Source organism: Schistocerca nitens, chromosome 9, assembly GCF_023898315.1.
Source record: "Schistocerca nitens isolate TAMUIC-IGC-003100 chromosome 9, iqSchNite1.1, whole genome shotgun sequence".
Classification (NCBI taxonomy): Eukaryota; Metazoa; Arthropoda; class Insecta; order Orthoptera; family Acrididae; genus Schistocerca; species Schistocerca nitens.
The window spans coordinates 356,563,381-356,588,339 of NC_064622.1; the positions used below are offsets into that span (position 1 = coordinate 356,563,381).

At 40.4% G+C, this 24,959-nt stretch overlaps 1 protein-coding gene across 1 annotated transcript in view; it reads left to right on the forward strand.

Annotated features, from left to right (window-relative positions):
- The window catches only part of LOC126203286 (DNA repair protein RAD50), a 323,733-nt gene that overhangs the window by 131,252 nt on the left and 167,522 nt on the right, over positions 1 to 24,959 (forward strand). Inside the window, exon 7 of the mRNA XM_049937544.1 lies at positions 19,942 to 20,113. Within this exon, the coding sequence (XP_049793501.1) occupies positions 19,942 to 20,113 (172 nt within the window). The remainder of the gene's footprint in view (positions 1 to 19,941; positions 20,114 to 24,959) is intronic.

Below are 24,959 nucleotides of genomic sequence, written 5' to 3' on the forward strand. Positions count from 1 at the left end.
ACCGTACTGAAGAAAACAGGTACATAGTTCACGAGGCATGGTCTAGTAGACTCCAACATGTATCAATAACACATGTCAACAATAAATACAGAAGGCGATAATGCAACCGACAACAAAACATCGTAGGCTTGGCAGTTTAAGGAGGGTAGGCGGAGTATAGAAGCATTGCACCACAACTGACCTGGGAGAGCGAGTTCGAAAATTTTTGTGCGGTCTGAGAGACCACACCTCGTGAGTTAAGGGCTAAAATTTTTATTTTATTAGAAAACTTATACTCCAGGGAATTATTAAAACCAAAATGTGGTTCCCTGCAGGTTGGAGAAATATGATACAATCATTTTTCCACATCCTCACAATCTTTCTGTAATCGGAAACTGACATACATTAATATTTTTAAAAAAATTTCTTTGTGACTTAACTGCTTAAATAATTACATCTGTTGAGTATGTTTTTCTCTTAACTTACAAAAAAAAAATTCCAGATTAAAAGCCTCATAAACACTTGAGTTATGGCCATTTATGTAGATACCTACCATTTTGCATTGATATTCTTGCAGAGCTCAGTTATCAGAATATCACTACATTTAAAATTCGATATAAAATAAAGTTGTAGTCTGAGACCAAAAAGATTTTGCAGAAGTTCCTATGTTATAAGTACAAGCAAATGTGCAAAGTTTTGTGAATCTCTGAGATAGAGGGTTACAAATCCTTGAATTATTGCGTGTTTTTATGTGGAGAGACCCTGCACATTTCAATGCTGGGCCACCAAGAAGTGTCGGCATGCGAGCCATTCAACGAAACGTCATCAATATGGGCTCATGGAGCTGAAGGCACACTCGTGTACCCTTGATGACTGCATGACACATTGATGACTGCATGACACAAAGCTTTATTCCTCACTGGGTCCTGTCAATGCAGACATTGAACTGTTGATAACTGGAAACATGTTGCCAGGTCAGAAGAGTCTCTTTTCTAATTGTATTGAGTGGATAGACGTGTATGGGGATAGAGACAACTTAATGAATCATGGACCCTGCAAGTCAGCAGGGGACTATTAAAGAGGGTGGAGGCTCTGTAATGGTGTGGGGCGTGTGCAGTTGGAATGATATGGGACCTCTAATATGTCTATATACGACTCTGACAGGTGACACCTGTCTGATAATCTGCATTCTGTCTGATCGCCTGCATCCATTCATGTCCATTTTGCATTCTGACAGAATTGGGCAATTCCAGCAGGACAATGTGACACTCCACACGTCCAAAATTGCTACAGAGAAGCTTCAGGAACACTATTCTGAATTTAAACACTTCTGCTGGCCACGTAACTCCCCAGGGATGAACATTATTGAGCATATCTGGGATACCTTGCAATTTGGTGTTCAGAAGAGATCTCCACACCCTCGTACTCTTACGGATTTATGGACAGCCCTGCAGAATTCATGGTGTCAGTTCCCTCCAGCCCTACTTCAGACATTAGTCGAGCCCATGCCACATTGTGTTGCGACACTTCTGCATGCTCGCGGGGGCCTTACACTACATTACTCAGGTGTACCAGTTTCTTTGGCTCTTCATTGCATTGTATTTTGTTGTGTCTGTCTTTCATGAAATGCTACAGTCCTAAAATACACTCCTATTGTGTGCATAATAATCTTGGTTTCCATTAAGCCTTTTGTTGTGTAATGGAATTACTTAAGATTACTTCACTTCTATCCATGTTTGTCAATGTGAAAACTGCCTAATTGCACCATGGTGTAGACCAGCTCCATCAGGTTCATGCGTAGTGAAGCACTGCGGTGTTCAAAACAATCCTCAGATTGATGACGTCAATATAAATGCACTGTTTATTTACCTTGACTAATATAGTTGGTATTTTACTACTCTTTTATTATTTTCTTTCAGTTTGCAGTTCACCCATGACCAAAATGTTACATTTGTTTACAATAAACATACCATATGTCAACTTCTCAATCCCATGTGGCTATCAAATCAAGAGTTGTTTTTCACTGTGGCCTGTGTAAACACAGTGTTGCCAGGTGTAAATCACAATACAGTGGAACCCAAATATACATCTACATTAACCCCCCCCCCCCCATCTACATCTGCATCTACATGGTTACTCTTCAGTTCACACTTAAGTGCCTGGCAGAGGGTTCATCGACCCCTAAATCACAATACAGTGGACCCTTGCTTAATGAGCATCTCCCATAATGAGCAAAACAAATTGCAAAAAAATACCTGCTTAACGAGTCATGTTTTGCATGATGATGATTTAGTGTGACGTCACCAGCCATTTGTACGTGATGGAGGAAGCCGTTCAACAGTATAAACACCTTTCATTGCCAGCAGTGGCACATGAACAATGAATGTCTTTAACATTTAATGCAGTCTGGGTTTAGCGCTCTTTCCGGTACTATCTTATTACAGCTTATAGTCACACATTTTTCTGAACTTGGGGATGTACAGTTTTTCAAATTTGAATAATCTTCGTAGAAATGTCTCCGAAGATAAAGCTGCAAGAAAACAACCATAAGAGAAAGAAAATTACCTTAGAAATGAAACATAAAATCATTGAAAATCGCAAACATTGTGTGAGCGTTGCTGATTTAGAACACATATACAATTGGTTTTCATCAACTATTTGCACTGTCCTCAAGAACAAGGACAAGATTAAGGAGATAGATGCTTCATCAAAGGGAGTGATAAGAGTATCTAAACAACAGTATCGTTTTCTGGACGATGTCAAAAGTTTGCTCCTTATATGGATAAATGAAAAGCAATTGCAAAGTGACACTATTAATGAGAAAATCATTTTAATGGCCTCGTTAAAAAAATGGGAGGATCATCAGCAGCCAATGAAATGTATAAGGGAATCCGTGGCTGGTTCAAGAAGTTTAAGAGAAGAACCAGGATCCACAACGTTGTGAGACCAAGCGAAGCAGCCAGCTTCGACACAAAGGCAGCAGGGAACTTCATCAGCAACTTCAAGTTGCTCTTAGATTCTGAGGGTTATCGGCCACAACAGGTTTTTAATTGTGACAAGATGGGTCTATTCTGTTAAAAGATGCCGAAGTGTACCTTTATAACAGCAGAGGAGAATGATTGCCCGGTCACGAGCCAAGAAAGACCATCTCACACTGCTATTCTGTGTCAAAGCAAGTGGTGATTTGAAAATTAAACCACTACTTGTTTACTACCATTCAGAAACTCCACAAGCCTTCAAGAAGTGTAAAGTACAGAAGAGCAGGTTAAATGTGATGTGGACATCCAACAACAAGGCTTGGGTGACAAGTGATCTTTTTTGTGATAGGATCAATGAAGCGTTTGCTTGTATGAATCTGCCGCTCCATGTCTTGTTTGTTATGGGCAATGCTCCTGCCCATTCTCCAGGCCTACATGACCCCCTCCTTGAAGAATTTCAATTCGCCAAGACCCAGTTTCTGCCTCGCAGCACCACCCTGTTACTTCAGCCTATGGAACAGCAGATTATTTCTAAACTTTAAGAAGCTCTACTCTAAAGCTCTCTTTCAGCGTTGCTTCAAGTAGACTGAAGCTATCAATCTCACTCTCAGAGAGTTTTGGAAATATTTCAGCATTGTTGCTTGAGTCAAGATGATCGAAAACGTGTGGGAAGGGGTTACCAAAAGAACACTCTCTTCCACTTGGAAGAAGCTTTGGCTGGAGTGTGTTATTGAATGTGACTCCAAGGCATTTGAGCCCGTAGTAAACAAGATTGTGTCTTTGGCCAAGAGCATGGGACTACAACCACAATGATATCGATGAGTCTGTGGAAGATCAAAGCCAAGAAGTGACCACCAAAGAGCTTATGGAGTTGCAGTATGTTTCTCAGCAGGAAGTTTTGGAGAGGTGTTCTTCAGAGGAGGAGGAGGAGCAGGCGGTAATAGCAAAGCAGCAATCTTCTGGAGCAATAAGATAAATGCTGACACTGTGGGATTCGGTTGAATCTTACATTGAAAATCATCACCCACATAAAGCAGAGGCTACGCGCATTACAAATTTATTGGATGATAATGCTGCATCGCATTTTCACGTCTTCCACACATCATTCTCCATTGTACAACCTAAGATACAAAGCTTCATGTTATTTTTGTCTGCATCAGATCCAGCATCTGAATTTCTCTGCCTGCTCACAACCAGCACCTGTGTAAGATAACATAGAGCTATCACATACGTGCTTTTCTTAAGAATCTCATTTTTGTTCTGCCCCTTATTCTTACTACTTTGTCTTCAGCATAACAATTATTTACTCAGCGGGCCATTTGTATGTCTCAGTAAAATTGAGAATTTCTTGAAAAGCTGATATAGAAATTCTGTTTTAAATTAATTGCAACAAAGCCCTGCTTGTACACTTTTCAAGGGACTTCAAAAAATTGCGGGAAATTAATTTTTAAGTGGTAAAAGTTTCACATAGGATCCCCTCCTTGGGTTTTATAGCTTACGCATGATGTGTGTACTTGATAGGCATCAAAATACTTGCCAAAGATTTGTTTATTATTAGTAAAGGTTATATGAATTTTGTACTATGTTTGCCACTGATGTAACTAAAGCTGGTAACTCTCTGGGAAGTAGAAGCATTCGGTTTAATTTTATTCATCGTAATTGATAATTTTGGCAATGCCTTCAACTGTGTCATTCGTTGTTTATGTAATGAAACACTGCACCAGTTGTATATAATTTTCTCTGTTGCACGATGTGTTTAGAAAATTTATTCTCATTGTAAAAGTGCAAATATTGCATAAGAATTTTTATATAATGCTTCTGTGTGTGTTGTTGTGCCTCTCTTGCACTATAATCATCTTTTTGAGGTTATAATGTACTGTGTCTTCTCCATTATGCACAAAACCACATCTAGACAAACCACTACTCACACTGTTCATTTGTGAAACATCACAGAAAATGCTTATATAAATATTTGCACTTGAGAATGAGACTAATTATTGAAACGCATTGTGCTGGGCACAAAAGAATAACATAAGTGGTGCAGTGTTTCATTTTAAAACCAGAAACATTTGAGCAACGCCAAGTAGAGCTTGGCAGCAGCAGGAGCCGAAGCACAAATAGTTCTGACATTACCAATTCAGATCTGCTAAGTAGAGCACCCTGATGTCAAGAAACTTAACCACATAATGTTTGTAATCACTACTTTAAGGCCAATGCCCTGCCAGCATCATGCACCCCCAGGGGGCTTGTCACTCTTTGGTGGGTTTGTGCTTGGCTACCATGGGGCTCCAGCTTTTGCAGCATCTTTTCCCTTCCCTGCTGCACGTCTGCCCTCGCTATTCATTTCCCTTCCCTTGGGAACATGTCTGAGATGTTTTCAGAAAGGTGTTCCACATTTTCAGTAGCTGCTGTCAGAACAGTCGCTCCTTTTTTCTTTCTTTGTTTCCCTTCTCCTATCCTTCCTCTGCTTCAGCGTTCGAGGTTCCTCTGTTCCTTCTTCTTCCCAGTGCGCTCCTGAAGGCCAGCCCTTGTATCTTACATGTTATAGATGACTGGGTAACACGTAATTCCCAGTCCCAGGTTGTCAGGCACGGTTCACATGTATCACATGTTACGGGCCAGGCCCAGGGAGGGATGATTGCCTGAGCTGCTACATTCCCAAATTGTTGGTTGGTCCCTCTGTCAGGTGTTCGTGAGGTGTGATCTGAGGTGTCAACAATCACCTAAGGTGGGTGCGCCCCTTAGGAGGGGTACTCCCATTTGGAAGGAGTGCGGCATTGGGATTTTCTCGCAGTGAGCCAATCATCGTATTCACAGTCAGTGTCTATTAAATGTAAACGGAATGAGGCTAACGATTTGAAGACACTTAGAGTTGCGCTACAGTTCCTTGTGGTTTCACCTACTGAAGACAGTCAGTCCTTTGCTATGGTAAACCTATTTATTATTCAGAAAGGTCTTGATGCAATAACTGGCCCTTTGAAATCCTGCTGTCATTTACACTATGGGACTTTGCTTTTGGAGACTACTTCTGATTCACAAGCACAGCTGCTTGCAGCTTTGCTCCTCCACATCTATGCTGTTTGAGGCTCATCAAATGCTGAATTCTTCCTGTGCTGTTATTTACACTAGGCTGCTCAGTGGTCTGACCAAGGCAGAAAGCCAAACTTACCTCTCTGATAAGGATGTCATTGCAGTCAGTCAGGTGATGAAAGAGATAGATGCGTCCTTACTGAACACGCAAATTCTTTTTCTCACTTTCGATAGAGTGGTGCTTCCATCAGTGATGAAAGCAGGTTATGAAGTTATCACATGCTGCTCATTGGGAATGATGTTCATAGTGAATCCATCTCCCTGACTACCTGGCTGCAAGCTGTTGCAGTCCACATTTTCCTTCCTCACTTGACCTTTTCACTTTGTACCGTTTACATCCCTCCTTCATTCAATATCACCAGGGGAGAGCTCTTTCAGTTTATTGGGCAGCTCCCTCGCCCCTTTCTGCTGCTCAGTGACTTTAACATGCACTGCCCCCTTTTTTGTTCTCCCAGAAATTTTCAGAGAGATGCCCCCTTGGCTGACCTTCTCAATCAACTTAACCTCATCTGTCTTAACGCAGGAGCACCCATGCTCCTTTCAGACTCCACTCACACTTATTCCCATTTGGACCTCTCCTCCTGCACTGTCCCGCTTGCCCATCGTCTTGAGTGGTCCATTCTCTCTGACTCGTACTCAAGCGACCTTTTCCCATGTGCTATCCAATTGCTGACTTCTACCCCACCAATGTGCACACCCACATGGCAGCTTAGTAAGGCCGACTGGAGGCTTTACTCCTCCTTGGCAACCTTCGACGAACATGGTTTTTCCAGTTGTGATGACTAGGTAGAACATCTTACAAATGTTATCCTTACTGCCACAGAATGTTCCATTCCTTGCACTTTCTCTTTACCAAGTCATGTCCCGGTCCTTTGGTGGACTGTGGTGTGCAGCGATGCAATTTGCAACCATCATCCTATGACAGCAAAGTGCATTCTTTACAAACAGTTGCGTGCACAGTGCCATCGCATTCTTCGGGATAGCAGTAAAGCTAGCTGGGTTTCCTTTACTAGTTCTTTAACAGTTCCACTCTTCCTTCAGTCGGGTGGGCCAACCTCTGGGGCCAAGATCCATACCCCAATTTCTCGCCTGACAGTAGTAGATAATGTCATAGTCAGGGTGTATACGCCCTGGGACTACCGGGAAATCCAGAAAAAACCGGACATTTTTTCATCCGGGAGAAAACTGGGAAAAAGCCAGAAATTTTTTAGAATTCAGGGAATTTTTCAGCGTTTTAGTTTTCAGTTAAATTTTCGTAATTTGGCTGGTAGGAACTGATGATACTCTAACGTCTGTCAATAGCAAAATGTGTCCAAGGCTATGGGACGAAGACTGTGTAATACTTCATAACAACAAACTGCTTGTGATGAGCATGATGTCACAGTTGCTTGCAATAGGTTCATTTGAGCACTTCAAATGAAAACTAAACGGATTGCTGTGGCCGGGAGGTATCAAGTGAATTAAAATAAATTCACATCATTACAGAAGGCTAAAAGATGTTAGTTTGTTTTCTGATTATTTTATTTCCATGTTTTCGGCTATCAACCTTGCAAAACAGTGAAGTTATTTTTGTCAGTTTGCTAAAGCACTTTCGCTTTTATTTATCTTTTCCACAGAGGCAGTCAGTTTATTTGAAATTAAGTATTGCAATTCAAACTGTAAGGTAGTTTCAACTGTTTGCTGAATTTCAAGTGCATGTCTTCGTCTTCTGACACATATGGCGGTATGCCATAACGAACCTAACATGAGATAATACAATACTGGTACGCCAAGAAAATTTACGTTCCAAAAACCACACTGAAAAGCTTAATATCAGGTTGGGATCTACTTCATTGTGAATCTGGATATATGAATGCACACTTTAAGCCGAATTATGCATTTTAGTATGGTTTACCAAATTCTGATGCTCTTCGAGTAGCCTATGATGTTCTGTTTCTTTTATGATGTAATGTAAGTTAATGCTTTATACGTATGAAGATACGAGCTTCCTATGTCATTGTAGGTGCACACAAGCAGTAACTTCTGTTTTGTGACGCTCTCTGGCAGCTGTTGAAACGATTACAAATGTTGGTTTGAGAAGCATTAGTTTCAAAGTAAATTTCCTTTTAGGCGGCATGAATTATGTTACGTGTGAGACTGTTGGATGAATTTATTAAATTTGACTCTCATTTAAAACTTAACACTTTGAGGACCAGCCAGTTAGAAGAACTTCAAGCCCAAAACACCGAGACATTTATTCATTATTTAAAATTTTACTGGCACATTTGTGTGATGTATCTTAAAGAGTAACACGCAACAAATGACCAATATTATATGTATACTTTATGTACTCTATGTATATTAATTTAAACCATTAACTTTTCCTATTTGTGTGTTCACGTTACTTAACAGTGATGTTGTTAGTCAATAGCAACATCACATGTCCTAAGCTCTGAGTATCTGCTGTCATTGGCTGGTGAGATCACATGACATGAGTTATGGTTACATTACAGAAGCACATCACAATCTCGATTTCAATATTTCAGGAACTAACATGCTGTGTTTGGTGGAATTCAAATTTATACTTTCATAATACGAAAATACGCAGCAGGTGAGAGAAAGTATTCTGTCACTTAACAAGGAAAAAGTGTATTTTCACCGGGGCAAAAGTGTATTTTCTCTCTCTCTCTCTCTCTCTCTCTCTCTCTCTCTCTCTCTCTCTCTCTCTTTCCCCTCCCCCCTGCATGTACACCTGCATAGTGAACCCTACTGCTGTCTCCAACACCTTGGGCTGCTATTTTGTGGAGATTTTGAGCTTCACCTACTATCACCTTGCCTTCCTCCATCGGAAACGAGTGGAGGAGGCTTGGACAATACCTTTCTCTTCTCATAATCATGAGTGTTACAATGCTGCTTTTACTATGAGGGAGCTAGATCCTGCTCTCACTTCGTCCTGATAGTCCACCCTGGGGCCGGGTGGTGTTCACATTCAGATGTTGCAGAACCTTTTTCTTGTGGCAAGCACTTTCTCCTTCATACATACAATCGCATCTGGGCAGAGGGCACGTTTCTCAGACACTTGTGTGAAGCCACTGTCACACCCATACCTAAGCCCAGCAAGGACAAACACTTTCCTTCTAGATGTCACCTCATTTCTCCACCAACTGTTGTCACTTTGTCGACCCATGTCATCAATGGGTTTCTGCAGTAATACCATACTCTGGCCATGTTTCTCGATTTGGAGAAAGACTATGACACCTGTTGGAGGTATCCTCTGTACTCTCTACACATGGGGCTTCCATGGCCACGTACCCCATTTCTTTCAAGAATTTTTAAAAGACTTGAGTTTTCAAGGTATGTGTGGATTCTGCCTTGTCAGACACCTTTATCCAGGAAAACGGTGTGCCTCAGGGTTTCATCCTGAGAGTCTCATCCTCTTTGTTATTCCCATTAACCCTATAATAGCTGTCTCCCGCCGGGTATCTCTGGCTCCCTTTTCGTTGACGATTTTTTAAACTATAGCAGTTCTCCAGGGACTCGTCTCCTTGAATGGCATCTTCAGGGATGTTTGGTTCGTCTTTACTCGTGGAGCATCAACAATGGCTTTCGCTTTCCCACTAATAAATCCCTTTGTATGAATTTCTGACAGTGCAATTGGTTTCTTCCACTGTCTTTACATCTTGGGTCTGTTGCTCTTCCATTTGTTGAAACTACAAAATTCCTGGGCTCATCCTCACTAGGAAACTTTTTTGGTCCTCCCGCATGTGTAACCTGGCTGCCCGCTGTACTCAGTCCCTCAGTGTCCTAAGTAGTACTTCCTGGTGGGGAGCAGATCTGACTACCCTCCCCTATTTGAAACTAGACTGTGGGGTTTCCGTTATCATCTGCACATCCGTCCCTTTTATGCCGTGTCAATACAATCCACCATTGTGGTATCTGTTTGGCCACTGAAACCTTTTACACTAGCCCAGTTGAGAGTCTGTATGCTGAAGCTGCTGAACTATCGCTATCATACCGCTGTGACTTTCTCCTCAGTAGATACGTGTGCCATCTGTCTGCCATGCCTGGTCACCCATCATACGCTTCCTTCTGCAATGACTTTCTTGGCCGCCAGTATGGGGCGCGCCTTTCCTCTCTGTTACCTCTTGGAGTTCGCTATCAGCTCTTGCTCCAGCAGCTTAACTTCATGCTACCTGCCACATTCCCGACGAGTGAACCCTTCACCACCTTGGATTCATGCGGCAGGCCGTGTTCATCTTGGCTGCCGTTTGCTTCCCGAGAACACTACTCTGGTCTCACTCAATTGCCATAAGTTTCACGACCTTTGCACGAAACTTTGTGATGGTACCTATGTGTACGTTGACAGCTCTCGGACTGAGTGTGGTATCTGGTATGCCTTCGTCATTGACAGTGAGGATTCTCGGTATCTGCTTCTGGAACACTGCTCAGTATTTGCAGCAGAGCTCTTCACACTGTATCTGGCCATGCAGTACATCTGGTGACACAGGCTTTTCAATTGCGTCATCTGCTCCAATTCTCTCAATGCCCTTCAGAGCCTCCGTGTGCTGTACACCATTCATCCCTTAGGCGATGGGTGCAGGAAAACACTTGTTCACTGTTGAGGGAGCCATTGTGATGTTTATGTGGGTTCCTGGTCACAATTGTCTGACGGGGAACAAAGCTGCTGCTGCTGCTGCTGCTGCTGCTGCTGCTGCTGCCAAGGCTGCAGTCCTTGTACCTCCGTCCTCTAGTTCTTCCATTTCCTCTGATGATCTCTGTGTTGCCGTCTGTCGGCAGGTGGTGTCACTTGGGCATCACCACTGGTCCTCCCTTCATGGGAACAAGCTCCAGGGAATTAAGCCTCTCCCAGCGGATTGGACGACATCCTCTCGGCCCTCTAGCCCTGAGAATATTTTAGCTAGGTTGCATATTGGGAACTGGCTTTTCAGCCATTGCCATTTGTTAAGTGATGCTCCCTTATCACTTTATGCTCATTGCCCTCAACCTCGGACGGTTCACCGTTTCCTGATGGAATGCCCTTTTTTTAACCACTTACGTTCTCATTTACGTTTGCCGTCTGAGTTATTGGCTGTTTCAGTGAATGGAGCGTGGACTGTTGACCATGTTTTACTTTTTATTCATCATATGTGAATGACATTTAATCTTTTGTTCAGGACCTGAGTGTTTCTATGGCGTATTTTATGGACCTTTCTCCTTGTTTTTAACTGTCTTTCCTTCCGCCGATTGGGCTTAACTTGTAGTCATTTTTAACTCCTTCTTCTCCTCCTTCTTCTTCTTCTTCTTCTTCTTCTTCCCCCATGTTCTACGGTTCTGGCATGGGCACATATGACCCTAGTTGTTTTTGTGCCCTAAAACAAAACAGAATCAGTACTATGTTACGTCAAATAAGGTGGTGTGTTTTTTTTTTCCCCCCTCCCTCCATGAACATTATTTCATGAAGTGTAAATTGTGGAAAAATTATAAACATTTTCTTGCGGAAAATAAATAAATAAAAAAAAAGCTGAAAGCAGGATGAAATCCTTTAAAGAATTATAGACACATGTTAATGCATAAAAAGGTATGAGTTAATGTTGTGAACATAGGAAATTTGATGGGAGGGATAGAAAAAAAAAATGTTGTAAGTGGCGGGAAAAACCTTAATTTTTTGAAGGTAAAAGCGGAGTTGTAATGTAATATTCTTTTGAGGCTATTATTACAAACGTTTACATAATTATCCTACTGAGCAATCTGTAATGGACAGAACAGTCTTCTCTCTTTTGTTCTTGTGGTCTTTAGTCAGAAGACTGGTTTGGTGCAGCTCTCCACATCCTTTTCAATCTGCTTATTATATCCATGTCTGGGTCTCCCTCTACAATTTTTACCCCCACCCCCACCCCACATTTACCTTCACTGCTAAGTAGGCTATTCCATGATGTCTCGCATTTTCAGTGTCAGCTGAGCCCATCTTTTAATCAATTTGTGTGCCATAAATTTCTTTTTTCATCAGTTTGGTTTAGTATCTCCTCATTAGTTATTTTATCTACCCATCTGATCTTCAGCATTCATCTATAGTACCAGATTTCAGAACTTCCTATTTTCATCTTGTCTGAACAACTTATCAACCAAGTTTTATTTCTGAACATAGCTATACTCCCAACAAAAACCTTCCGAAAAGTCTTCGTAATTTATATTAGATGTTAACAGTTTCTTCTTTTTCAGAAATGCCTTGCTTGCTATTGCCAGTCTGCATTTAAATCCCCACTACTTCGGCCATTATCAGTTACTATGCTGCCCAGATAACAAAACTCATATACTACTTCTCATTCCTTCAGCATTGCCTATTTTGAGTACATTCCATTACCCTTGTTTTATTTTTATTGATGATTATCTTATAATCTCTTTTCAAGACACTATCCATTCCATTCAACTGCTCTTCCAGCTCCCTTTCCCCCCCCCCCCCTCCATTCTCCTGTAAATAATTATTGTTAATATTTTACAACCATGACTTATCAAACTGATGGTACAGCAGTATTCATAATCAGCTGCTGCCTTCTTTTGAATTGGTCTAATTGCATTCTTCTTGAAGTCGAGGTATTTTACCCAATTTTTCTCATGGACATAAATTCTAGTCTCCCTAGGCTATTGTTACAAACTATCTTAATAATGCTACCGAGTAATCTGTAATGCACAGAATACATCCTGTCTTATGAACATAAATTCTGGTTCATCACTTTTGCAGCAATCAACAACATTTAAGTCAGATTACTTTTAAGTTCAGTTAATACCAAGCACAAATTTTCTTGTACTAAGATTCCTCACTTTGAATCAAGCACTAGTCTTTCCATTTATCATTCCTCTAAACAGGTTTGCATAGTAGTAGCAAATGATAAATGCTTAGCGGTTAACACTCTTCTCATGATAGCTTGAAATGGTCAAATGCTGTGATATCAAGGCAGCACATCTTACAACTTGAGCAATTGCGACAGATGTTTCTGCACCAGATATTTTACATTTATTAGAAAACTATAAATTGAAGTTTCTTACCCACATGCATTCATTTCTTATGTAACCAAGGTGATAGTTGCACAGCTTTCTTTACTTAGTGTCATCAGAACTGCATGTTAATGCAAAGCACAAATTGTTCAGTAGAAATCAATTTGTAACCTGATACTTAGGTCTTGTAAAATAAAAAGTTGTGAAACGTACGGAAAATGTAGTGTGTTCTTTTGGAACACTTAGTAATTGTTATAATGGCTTTGTGTTGTTTTTCTGTCCATTGCTATGTATGGTATCTATTAGGTTGAGTACAATACTTGTCATCTCCAAAGATGAGTAGTTCTGCTCATTGCGTGTCAAACAAAATGTCAGTGACAAATTTGAGGATCGGTAGTAAACCTAAGTCTGAATCTTGTGGACCTCAAATATTGATTTAACACCAGTTGTGAAATCTCTCCCTTACACTAGTTCCATTATTTATGTTATTTTACAAATTATTCATTTGAAATATGATAATTTACTTGGTCAGTTCTGAAGTGTGACTAGTATTGCAATAAATAAATAAAATAAATAAATAAATATGTTTTTAATAGCAGCAGAATTTGATAAGTAAAGATATAAATGATACTCAAGATTTGATCAACTCATCCAGAATACATGTATACGGACTGATTACAAATTGCACTAGTTAACAAATTTAAACTTTTTTCTGCATATTGTTGTAAATGGGTGAATTTACCAAATTTTGGGGTGCTGAATACACTGGCAAAATCGGTTTTTCTTTATGACATCACATGTCATAGATACACAGCAGAATAAAAAAAAGTTAATAGCGAAAATTGACCCAATTAAGTAAAAAAAAATTGAAAACGTTTGAAACAATACTATTTTGTATGTATATATGGGAATGATGCCAATAAAAGGTCCAAATTAGTTCAGAAGATATTTTCACCTTTAATCGTCTTTCGGTTTTGAAAAATGCAATGACGGAGCTTTTCTTTTGTTTGCCATTTCATCACTCTCCCAAAAAAGATCTTTGCAGTAGTCACCCATTGTCAGAGGGTTCCAATGGCCTTGGTAACAGTGGTCTATGGTAAGAATGTCTTGGTGGAAGCGTTCACCATGTTATTGCTTATGGCTCTCAAATTTTTCGCGATGAAATCAAGGTGAGAATGTAAAAAGTGAACTTAAAGCAATATTCTACACCCTATGTTCTTATAGTTGTCCAACAGATCTTTCACAATGGTAATGTAGTTTTTGTCTTTTCTATTACCCAAAAAGCTCTTCACAATTGCTTTAAAAGAAGACGAAGCAGCTAATTGGATATCTGTGAGTTTGGTATCAAAGGTTGGATCTCAGCAATTTTCTTATTTGTGGTCCAACAAATATACCCTATTTCAGCTTTGCCTCACTTAATTTGGGAAAGTTTTTGTTAAAGTGTTTGAAGGCCTCACATTTTTTATCCAGAGCTTTTACAAAGTTCTTGATAAGCCCAACTTGATACGAAGGGGAGGCAAAATGATTTTATCAGGCTCAACTAATGGTGTATTGTTCGCATTTACATTTCCGGGAACATATGACTTCCTTATAGGCCATTCCTTGACTGTATGGTGGTTCATGGTGTCACAGCTGTCCCAAAGGCACAAAAAACAGCAGTATTTTGTGAATCCAGCCTGTAAGGAGTGCAGCAACTTTTAAATCACGGCAGCTTTCATCAGCATCATCATCATCATCATCTACTCAGCCTTGCATTGCTGGAAACTTCTCTTCCATAATTGCTTATCCAGTGCTCCTTCTCTGAGCCATCCTTTGTCCAGTAGGTCCCCTGTTAACTTGCCTTTCCATCTAAGTTTCAGTCTTCCTCTTCTCTTTGATCCTTCAATTTATGGGTCTTCAGCTCTTCTCCCCACGTAGTACTCCCCTCTTCTCTGCACATGTCCATACCATCTTAGCCTACTTTCTTGTATCTTCTTCCGTATGGGCCCCACTTTCACTGTTCCCCTGATGTACTCATTCCTTATTCTATCCTTTTGTGTCACCCCCCTCATCCACCTTAATATTCTCATTTCTGTCACTTCCATCTTTTTCTCTTGGGCTTTTGTAATAGGCCAAGTTTCTGCACTATGCAGCATCGCAGGCCTCACCACAGACTTGTTAAGCTTTCATTCTTCAGCTAACCTTCTTATCACACAGTACTCCATTCATTTTCTTCCAGTTCATCCATCCACTATTTATCCTGCGCTGTATTTCGGCCTCCAGTCCTCCATCACTTTGCATGTAAGAGACTAGGTATTTAAATTTCTTGACCAGTGTCAGTTATTCTCCTTGCAGGTTAATATATAGATCTTTGGCATCCTTTGTACACATATACTCTGTTTTCACCCTGCTAATTCTCATTCCCCTTTCCTCTAGAGCTTTTCTCTACTGTTCCAGCTTGTCTTGAAGTGCCTCCTGGGTGGGTTCAGAGATTACAACATCGGCAAACATCATGTTCCAAGGTGCCTCTTTTTTCACATCTTTGACCAGTACATCCATGACAAGGTCAAAGAGATATGGGCTGAGAGCAGATCCCTGTTGTAGTCGTACTCTCACTGGAAATGCCTTTGTTGCACCTGCACTTCTCCTGACTTGTGTCATTGCACCTTCATACATGTCTTCTGCTACCCTGATATATTTTTCTGCCACACATTTACTACTCAGACATCTTGTTATCTCTTGCCTCAGCACACTGTCATATGCCTTCTCAGGATCCATAAAGGCCATATGCAGTTCGGCCTGTACTTCTCTTCTTTGCCTTAGCACAAATATTGTGTCGGTTGTTCCTCTTCCCAGCATAAATCCAAACTGTTCTTCGCATTCTTTGATTTCTAGACGCAACCTCTTCTCAATTATCCTTTCCCAGATCTTCATTGTGTGGGACATCAGTTTTATCCCTCTATAATTGCCACAGTTTTGTATATCCCTTTTCCCCCGTATATATGGGAACCAGTATACTACTTCTCCATGCATGCAGCATTCTTTCTCCTTTCCAGATCTTCTGCATTAGATCCCAGAGAATATCAGTTCTCCGTTCTCCCAGACTTTTCCATGCTTCTACTGGGATTTGGTCTGCCCCTAGGGCCTTCCAATTTTTAATTTTCTTCATCGTGTGTTCGACTTCTTCCCTACTTATACTTTGGGTCATTCCTTCATCTCCATCCTCCATCCTCATACTCCTCTCGTGCATTTTCCTCATTCAATAGCCTTTCAAAGTACTCTCACCACCTATTCAGGATTTTCTCAAGGTCATGTAATACTACACCTGATTCATCCTTTATCTGCCTCATTGAGATTAGGAAATTTTTGTCCCTGGAGCTAGAAGATTCCGTTATTGCAGTCCCGACCCCAAGAGCCATTTCGAAAGCTTTAGATTGCGAACCAAATTGTTCAATTCCTTTTGATTACAGAGCTGAGGTGAAGCGCCATGATATTGAGGGCAGTACTCTTCTATATGTTCAATACTTCCTGATTCTCTTTGACGTGATTTCTGGTTCCGTGGCGTTCAAGTTACAGATAGGAACAGGCAACCCCTCATCATAGGGCACAGGCAAATGCACTGAAGATACATTTGGATACTTTATTTTATGTCTAGTTTTGTTTGAATGTCCCGAAATACTTGTAAGACAGAAGTCAAAGTCTGAATAATGGTCTTTAGGCTCACACCACACCATGAGAACAGTGAATGACATTGCTCGGCGTTTTCCTTTCAACCACATGGTTAAGGTTGTATTACTAGTTATGCAGGTAATATGAGGTGCAAAATTTTTATCTATGAGGACAATCAAAATACAATGTATATGCCTTCTTAACCAAATCAGTGATTGGTTTTCTTAGTGTAAGTTTTAAACACAAAAAGTTTGCACTATCATTCACAGGAAACACTTACTGAGGAGCTCTCTCACACCACTGGATTACCACACCAACCATTTCCTGACGACTTGTAGATCTTCTAGCTCTCCTCTGCAAATCAAAAACAAACAATTAAACATCCTAACAGAAGAACAGTAAAAAGAGAAATACTGAATACGAAAAATTAAAAAACCCTTAAAAACTCAAAAATGGTACGTTCTAGAACATTTTGAAAGGTATATTCGGATTCTACACACCAAAATACATACCTGTTGATTTATCACATCCCAGATGCAAAATGGTTGTTGACTAGTGTTATTGGGCAACTATTGGAAATGATTTTTAAGAAGTGTGATACCTTTCCCAGCAAATTTATCTTCCAACTTTAATGTGTAAGAAATTTGTCTCTGCATTGATGATTATTTCTGCTTTTTCCTAATCAAAAGCAAATCATAGCAATAAATGAAAAGCACAAGTTTGCTTCAGTATTACAATATTACTTTTATTGTTAACTGGTTTTCGGCTTACAAGGCTATCTTCAGACATTTACTGACTCAGTAAATGTCTGAAGATGGCCTTGTAAACAGAATACCGATTAACAATAAAAGTAATGTTGTAGAACAAAAGCAAACTGGTGCTTTTCATTTATTATAATGTTGTTCTACCAAGAAGATTCTGTTAACAAATCATAGCAAGTCCTTGATTAGCACGCATTCACTTTCTCATGCTGTTTGCAGTGAGGCACAATGTGATTGATTTCGGAGTAGAGATATTATCACTTCGAAGAATTGTAATTGTTTTTGGAGGAGAGATACTGTATTATCACTTCGAGGAATGAACTTGTCTCCTTCATAGCAATTTTCCTTAAAACTTGCAGAACATAATAGTCTATTAACATATGTACTAAACTTCATGCTCACAAACCCTTGCGTGCACAGACACCAAAACATTCATAAGAGCTTGACCAATATAAAAATGAGTAAAACTTTATGGTTAACCTACAATAGAGGAAAGCACAGTGCATGCTATCGCACACTTGAACACTTGGGGGCAGTCCCTTTTGATCTATTGGGGGTAGGGGCAGCTGCCAGTCAGATATTTACCAAGGAAAAGTTTTGGCATCTCGTTAATGCCATCTTCAGGCCTTACACACCCTGTATAGAGAGAATCAGATATGCATATCTGCGCGCATTTGTGTGTGTGTGTGTGTGTGTGTGTGTGTGTGTGTGTGTGAGAGAGAGAGAGAGAGAGAGAGAGAGAGAGAGAGATATGCAGCTTCCCTTCCAGATACATTGATCCATGCATAACAGGAGCCATCAATACCTGGATTCATTCCAACTCCCCCCCCCCCCCCCCTTTTCACACACACACACACACACACACACACACACACACACACACACATATGATTCATGGAATCGAGGTATTGATGGCTCCTAATATGCACCTGAAGATGGTATTAGTGAAATGAAATGCTGAAACTAAACTGGTCGTATACATAAAATAACAATTTCAATATATATTGACATACATTATTAGCAAACAAAGAAAGAATAAATAATACCAGAGAAGGAAAGTTGCTACTCACCATATAGTGGAGATGCTGAGTCGCGATAGGCACAATAAAAAGATTCACACACTCATAGCTTTCGGCCATTAAGGCCTTTGTCAGCAGTAGACACACATACACACACTCACGCTAACGCAACTTGCAACACGTGTGCTGTCTCAGAGAGCTGAAACTACACCCCTCCTACTGTGGTATTCAGCCGTCCACTGAACCTTCACAATATACTCATCCATCCTTACACAACCCCTGCCCCCAATCCCTTACCTCATAGCTCATACCCCTGTAATAGACTTAGATGCAAGACCTGTCCCATACATCCTCCTACCACCACCTACTCCAGTCTGATCACTAACATCACCTATCACTTCAAAGGCAGGGCTACCTGTGAAACCAGTCATGTGATTTACAAGCTAAGCTGCTACCACTGTGCTGCATTCTATGTAGGCAAGACAACCAACAAGCTGTTGGTCCGCATAAATGGCCACCAACAAACTGTGGCCAAAAAACAAGTGGACCACCCTGTTGCCGAACACGCTGCCAAATATGATACCCCTCATCTCAATGACTGCTTCACAGCCTGTGGCATATGGATCCTTCCCACGAACACCAGCTTTTCAGAAATGCACAGGTGGGAACATTTCCTGCAATACAAACTACGTTCCCATAACCCTCCTGGCCTCAACCTTGGTTAGTCACTGTCCTCGCTCATCCCTGTTCCCATTCCAGCACTACACAGCCATCATTTCACCGCAACACCCAGTCTTTTAATTTATTTTTATTTTTATTTCTCTCCTTTCCGCTACTTACTCCCTCCCCCCTCCGCACCTTCTCTCCTGCCCTCCGTCTAAACTGCAACACTTCACTGTCCGCCACTCCCACCATTCTATCCCTCCCCCTCCCCGCCCCAGCCTCCTCCTTACCCCCACCCAGTCGCCACTCCCATCATGCACTGGTGCTGCTGCTCACAGTGCAGTTTCAGCTCTCCGAGACTGCAGACGTGTGTGCAAGTTGCGTTCGCGCGCGCCTTTGTGTGTGTGTGTGTGTGTGTGTGTGTGTGTGTGTGTGTCCTGCTGACAAAGGCCTTAATGGCCAAAAGCTATGAGTTTGTGAACCTCTTAATCTCTTTATTGTGCCTATCGCGACTCAGCATCTCCGCTATATGGTGAGTAGCAACTTTCCTTCTCTGGTATTGTTACATTCCATCCTGGATTTTCCATTGCTTGAAAGAAAGAATAAATAAATACATAGTTTATGCTGTGATGAAAACAGTTTAGTGCTGATTTTCTGTATCATCTATGTTCGTAATAAAAGTTTAAATTTAGCAAAGAAGATATGCTTTATGGGAGTATATGAATTATATTGTTGTTATAAAGATTCGATGTATTTTATCCATAGCCTATCACATCCCCTGCTCTGTGTTTATGTTTCTTCTTTGAGTGTTGTATTTTGATTTGCTTTCAGATGGAGATTGAACTTCAGCAGATATCTAGGGATGAGGAGCGAGTATTGGAAGAAACAAGCCAAGAGCAGATGACTCTTGGAAAACTTCAGAAAGAGGAAGAAGATCATAATACTCGAATAGATGCACGCAATAAGAATCTACAGAGATTGGCAGAAACATTTCAAATAAGAGGTGTGAATATAATTGTTATTAATGTTACTTCATTCATGGTCATTAGTAAAAGCTACAATGATCATCATCTTATAGAGTGACCATTGCGATAATCAGTTTGAAAATGAAAGGTTGCTCTGCTTTTTGTTTCATTCAGAACAACAGAAAACACTCTTGGAGAATTTTTGAATAAAGAAAAATGTAATAGAGAGCTTGCATAGCCATTGAATGACCAAAAAAAAAAAAGTACAGAGCCAAAGTAATTAGATTTAATAATAAGATTCTTCTTAGATATCTTTTAAATCTTCAGGTAAAAAAGACTTTCCTGATCTCCAAAAATTGCGAATTTGTGTCTTTGAACTGTGCCTCTCTCTGATGAGCATCCTTCTACCTTTGCAAACAGCTACAGTATTGTTTCATTTTGTATTAGATTTTGGGACATATTTCCCTGCCTGTGATATACATTTCTACTCTCTTCATGCTCTGTCAAACTTCCTGCTTCTCAGTTCCCCAGTGCGGAACACATACTCACCATTGCTTCCTTTGAACTCAAGTTAATTTTTGTCCCAGACCTCAGTCATTAATTATGTTCAATCTTTGACTCTGATATTCTTTCTAACTGTTGTTGTTGTTGTTGTTGTTGTGGTCTTCAGTCCTGAGACTGGTTTGATGCAGCTCTCCATGCTACTCTATCCTGTGCAAGCTTCTTCATCTCCCAGTACCTACTGCAACCTACATCCTTCTGAATCTGCTTAGTGTATTCATCTCTTGGTCTCCCCCTATGATTTTTACCCTCCACGCTGCCCTCCAATACTAAATTGGTGATCCCTTGATGCCTCAGAACATGTCCTACCAACCGATCCCTTCTTCTGGTCAAGTTGTGCCACAAACTTCTCTTCTCCCCAATCCTATTCAATACTTCCTCATTAGTTATGTGATCTACCCATCTAATCTTCAGCATTCTTCTGTAGCACCACATTTTGAAAGCTTCTATTCTCTTCTTGTCCAAACTATTTACTGTCCATGTTTGACTTCCATACATGGCTACACTCCATACAAATACTTTCAGAAATGACTTCCTGACACTTAAATCTATACTCGATGTTAACAAATTTCTCTTCTTCAGAAACGCTTTCCTTGCCATTGCCAGTCTACATTTTATATCCTCTCTACTTCGGCCAGTTATTTTGCTCCCCAAATAGCAAAACTCCTTTACTACTTTAAGTGACTCATTTCCTAATCTAATACCCTCAACATCACCCGACTTAATTCGACTACATTCCATTATCCTCGTTTTGCTTTTGTTGATGTTCATCTTATATCCTCCTTTCAAGACACCATCCATTCCGTTCAACTGCTCTTCCAAGTCCTTTGCTGTCTCTGACAGAATTACAATGTAATCGGCGAACCTCAAAGTTTTTATTTCTTCCCCATGGATTTTAATACCTACTCTGAATTTTTCTTTTGTTTCCTTTACTGCTTGCTCAATATACAGATTGAATAACATCAGGGAGAGGCTACAACCCTGTCTTACTCCCTTCCCAACCACTGCTTCCCTTTCATGTCCCTCGACTCTTATAACTGCCATCTGGTTTCTGTACAAATTGTAAATAGCCTTTCGCTCCCTGTATTTTACCCCTGCCACCTTTAGAATTTGAAAGAGAGTATTCCAGTCAACATTCTCAAAAGCTTTCTCTAAGTCTACAAATGCTAGAAACGTAGGTTTGCCTTTCCTTAATCTTTCTTCTGAGATATGTCGTAGGTCAGTATTGCCTCACGTGTTCCAGTATTTCTACGGAATCCAAACTGATCTTCCCCGAGGTTGGCTTCTTCTAGTTTTTCCATTCGTCTGTAAAGAATTCGTGTTAGTATTTTCCAGCTGTGGCTTATTAAACTGATTGTTCGGTAATTTTCACATCTGTCAACACTTGCTTTCTTTGGGATTGGAATTATTATATTCTTCTTGAAGTCTGAGGGTATTTCGCCTGTTTCATACATCTTGCTCACCAGATGGTAAGAGTTTTGTCAGGACTGGCTCTCCCAAGGCCGTCAGTAGTTCCAATGGAATGTTGTCTACTCCGTGGGCCTTGTTTCGACTCAGGTCTTTCAGTGCTCTGTCAAACTCTTCACACAGTATCATATCTCCCATTTCATCTTCACCTACATCCTCTTCCATTTCCATAATATTGTCCTCAAGTACATCACCCTTGTGTAGACCCTCTATATACTCCTTCCACCTTTCTGCTTTCCCTTCTTTGCTTAGAACTGAGTTTCCATCTGAGCTCTTGATGTTCATACAAGTGGTTCTCTTATCTCCAAAGGTATCTTTAATTTTCCTGTAGGCAGTATCTATCCTACCCCTAGTGAGATAAGCCTCTACATCCTTACATTTGTCCTCTAGCCATCCCTGCTTAGCCATTTTGCGCTTCCTGTCGATCTCATTTTTGAGACGTTTGTATTCCTTTTTGCCTGCTTCATTTACTGCATTTTTATATTTTCTCCTTTCATCAATTAAATTCAATATTTCTTCTGTTACCCAAGGATTTCTACTAGCCCTCGTCTTTTTACCTACTTGATCCTCTGCTGCCTTCACTACTTCATCCCTCAAAGCTACCCATTCTTCTTCTACTGTATTTCTTTCCCCCATTCCTGTCAATTGTTCCCTTATGCTCTCCCTGAAACTCTGTACAACCTCTGGTTCTTTCAGTTTATCCAGATCCCATCTCCTTAAATTCCCACCTTTTTGCAGTTTCTTCAGTTTTAATCTACAGGTCATAACCAATAGATTGTGGTCAGAGTCCACATCTGCCCCTGGAAATGTCTTTCAATTTAAAACCTGATTCCTAAATCTCTGTCTTACCATTATATAATCTATCTGATACCTTTTAGTATCTCCAGGGTTCTTCCATGTATACAACCTTCTATCATGATTCTTAAACCACGTGTTAGCTATGATTAAGTTGTGCTCTGTGCAAAATTCTACCAGGCGGCTTCCTCTTTCATTTCTTAGCCCCAATCCATATTCACCTACTACGTTTCCTTCTCTCCCTTTTCCTACACTCGAATTCCAGTCACCCATGACTATTAAATTTTCGTCTCCCTTCACTATCTGAATAATTTCTTTTATTTCATCATACATTTCTTCAATTTCTTCGTCATCTGCAGAGCTAGTTGGCATATAAACTTGTACTACTGTAGTAGGTGTGGGCTTCGTATCTATCTTGGCCACAATAATGCGTTCACTATGCTGTTTGTAGTAGCTTACCCGCATTCCTATTTTCCTGTTCATTATTAAACTTACTCCTGCATTACCCCTATTTGACTTTGTGTTTATAACCCTGTAGTCACCTGACCAGAAGTCTTGTTCCTCCTGCCACTGAACTTCACTAATTCCCACTATATCTAACTTAAACCTATCCATTTCGCTTTTTAAATTTTCTAACCTACCTGCCCGATTAAGGGATCTGACATTCCACGCTCCGGTCCATAGAACGCCAGTTTTCTTTCTCTCTTTCTAACTAACTCCTACTAAATAAGATGACTATAACACTGACACAATACTAGTACGTGATCAAGAGACTACTCTAATGACACAGAATTGGCAAATGTAGAAAGTGGGGTCTGGGAGGTGGACATTATTTAAACAACATTTGAGTTCACATGCATTAGAAGACAATGTACGACATACACAGATGCGCTCTCTCTGAGAGTTTACTGCCTACTTCTTGCCATACCAAGTGCTTAATCTGTTAAACTAAAATAATATGGAACAAATTGTTTCATAATTCAGAAAATTAATATGTCAAAGCTTTGAATATGGATAGTACGATAGCACATCAAGCTAGTATGGGCAATATAACAATGAATTTTGCGATAATGGGCATGTAATAACACACCTGTTAACTTAGACAGTTATTAAAAAAATTTTGTACAACATTTTTCCAACACCAAAACTACAATAGGAAATCAGTAATATGCTTATCATATTAAATTATAGTTGTCCTAGGTTTCAGTTATTGCCTGGAAACAAGTGAAACATTGGGAGGTGGACTGTGACTGGAGGTGTGTAAGTCTGTGTCCTCACCTTACAATGATAAGTCTATTGGCAGTGCGGCCATTGTACAATGTCTTTGGCATCTTTAAGAAAGCAGTAATCTCTGCAGAAGTGGAGGTCAAGCATTGCTGTGGTGGCTGGGTTGGATAGTGATGGGCGGCTACTGTTGATGACTGTAACTGACGATCATTACTTTCATGCACAAGCAAAGTCTTCCGCAACCTCCCAAACATTTAAGTGATGTACTAGAGAATAGCTCCTGTCATTTGCAAAGTTTTCTGCAGACATGGCTCTACAATTGATCAGCCAATTATGATTCCTCATCTCATCATTCAGATTATTCAGTCAAAACTTTTGTTCCTTAGCAAACAGAACTTTTTGTCAAGTAGTATCCTGATTGAATTTGGGTCTGAAGAAGAGAAGCAGCTATATGAATATCGAGAACACACATGGAAAACCAATCCTAAGCAAAGAAGGAAAACCCGAAAGGTGGAAGGAGTATGTAGAGGGTCTGTATAAGGGGAGGAACTCGATGGCAATATTATAGAATTGGAGGCGGACATAGATGAGATGAGAGATATGATACTGCAAGAATTTGACAGAGCACTGAAAAACCTAAGTTAAAACAATGCCCCATGAGTAGGTGTCACGCTGTCAGGACTACTGACAGCCTTTGGAGAGCCAGCCATGACAAAACTCTTCCATCTGGTGTGCAAGACACGTGAAATTCCCTCAAGAAGAATGAAGTAATTTCAATTCCAAAGATAGCAGGTAGTGGCCAGTGTGAATATTACCAAACTATCAGTTTAATAA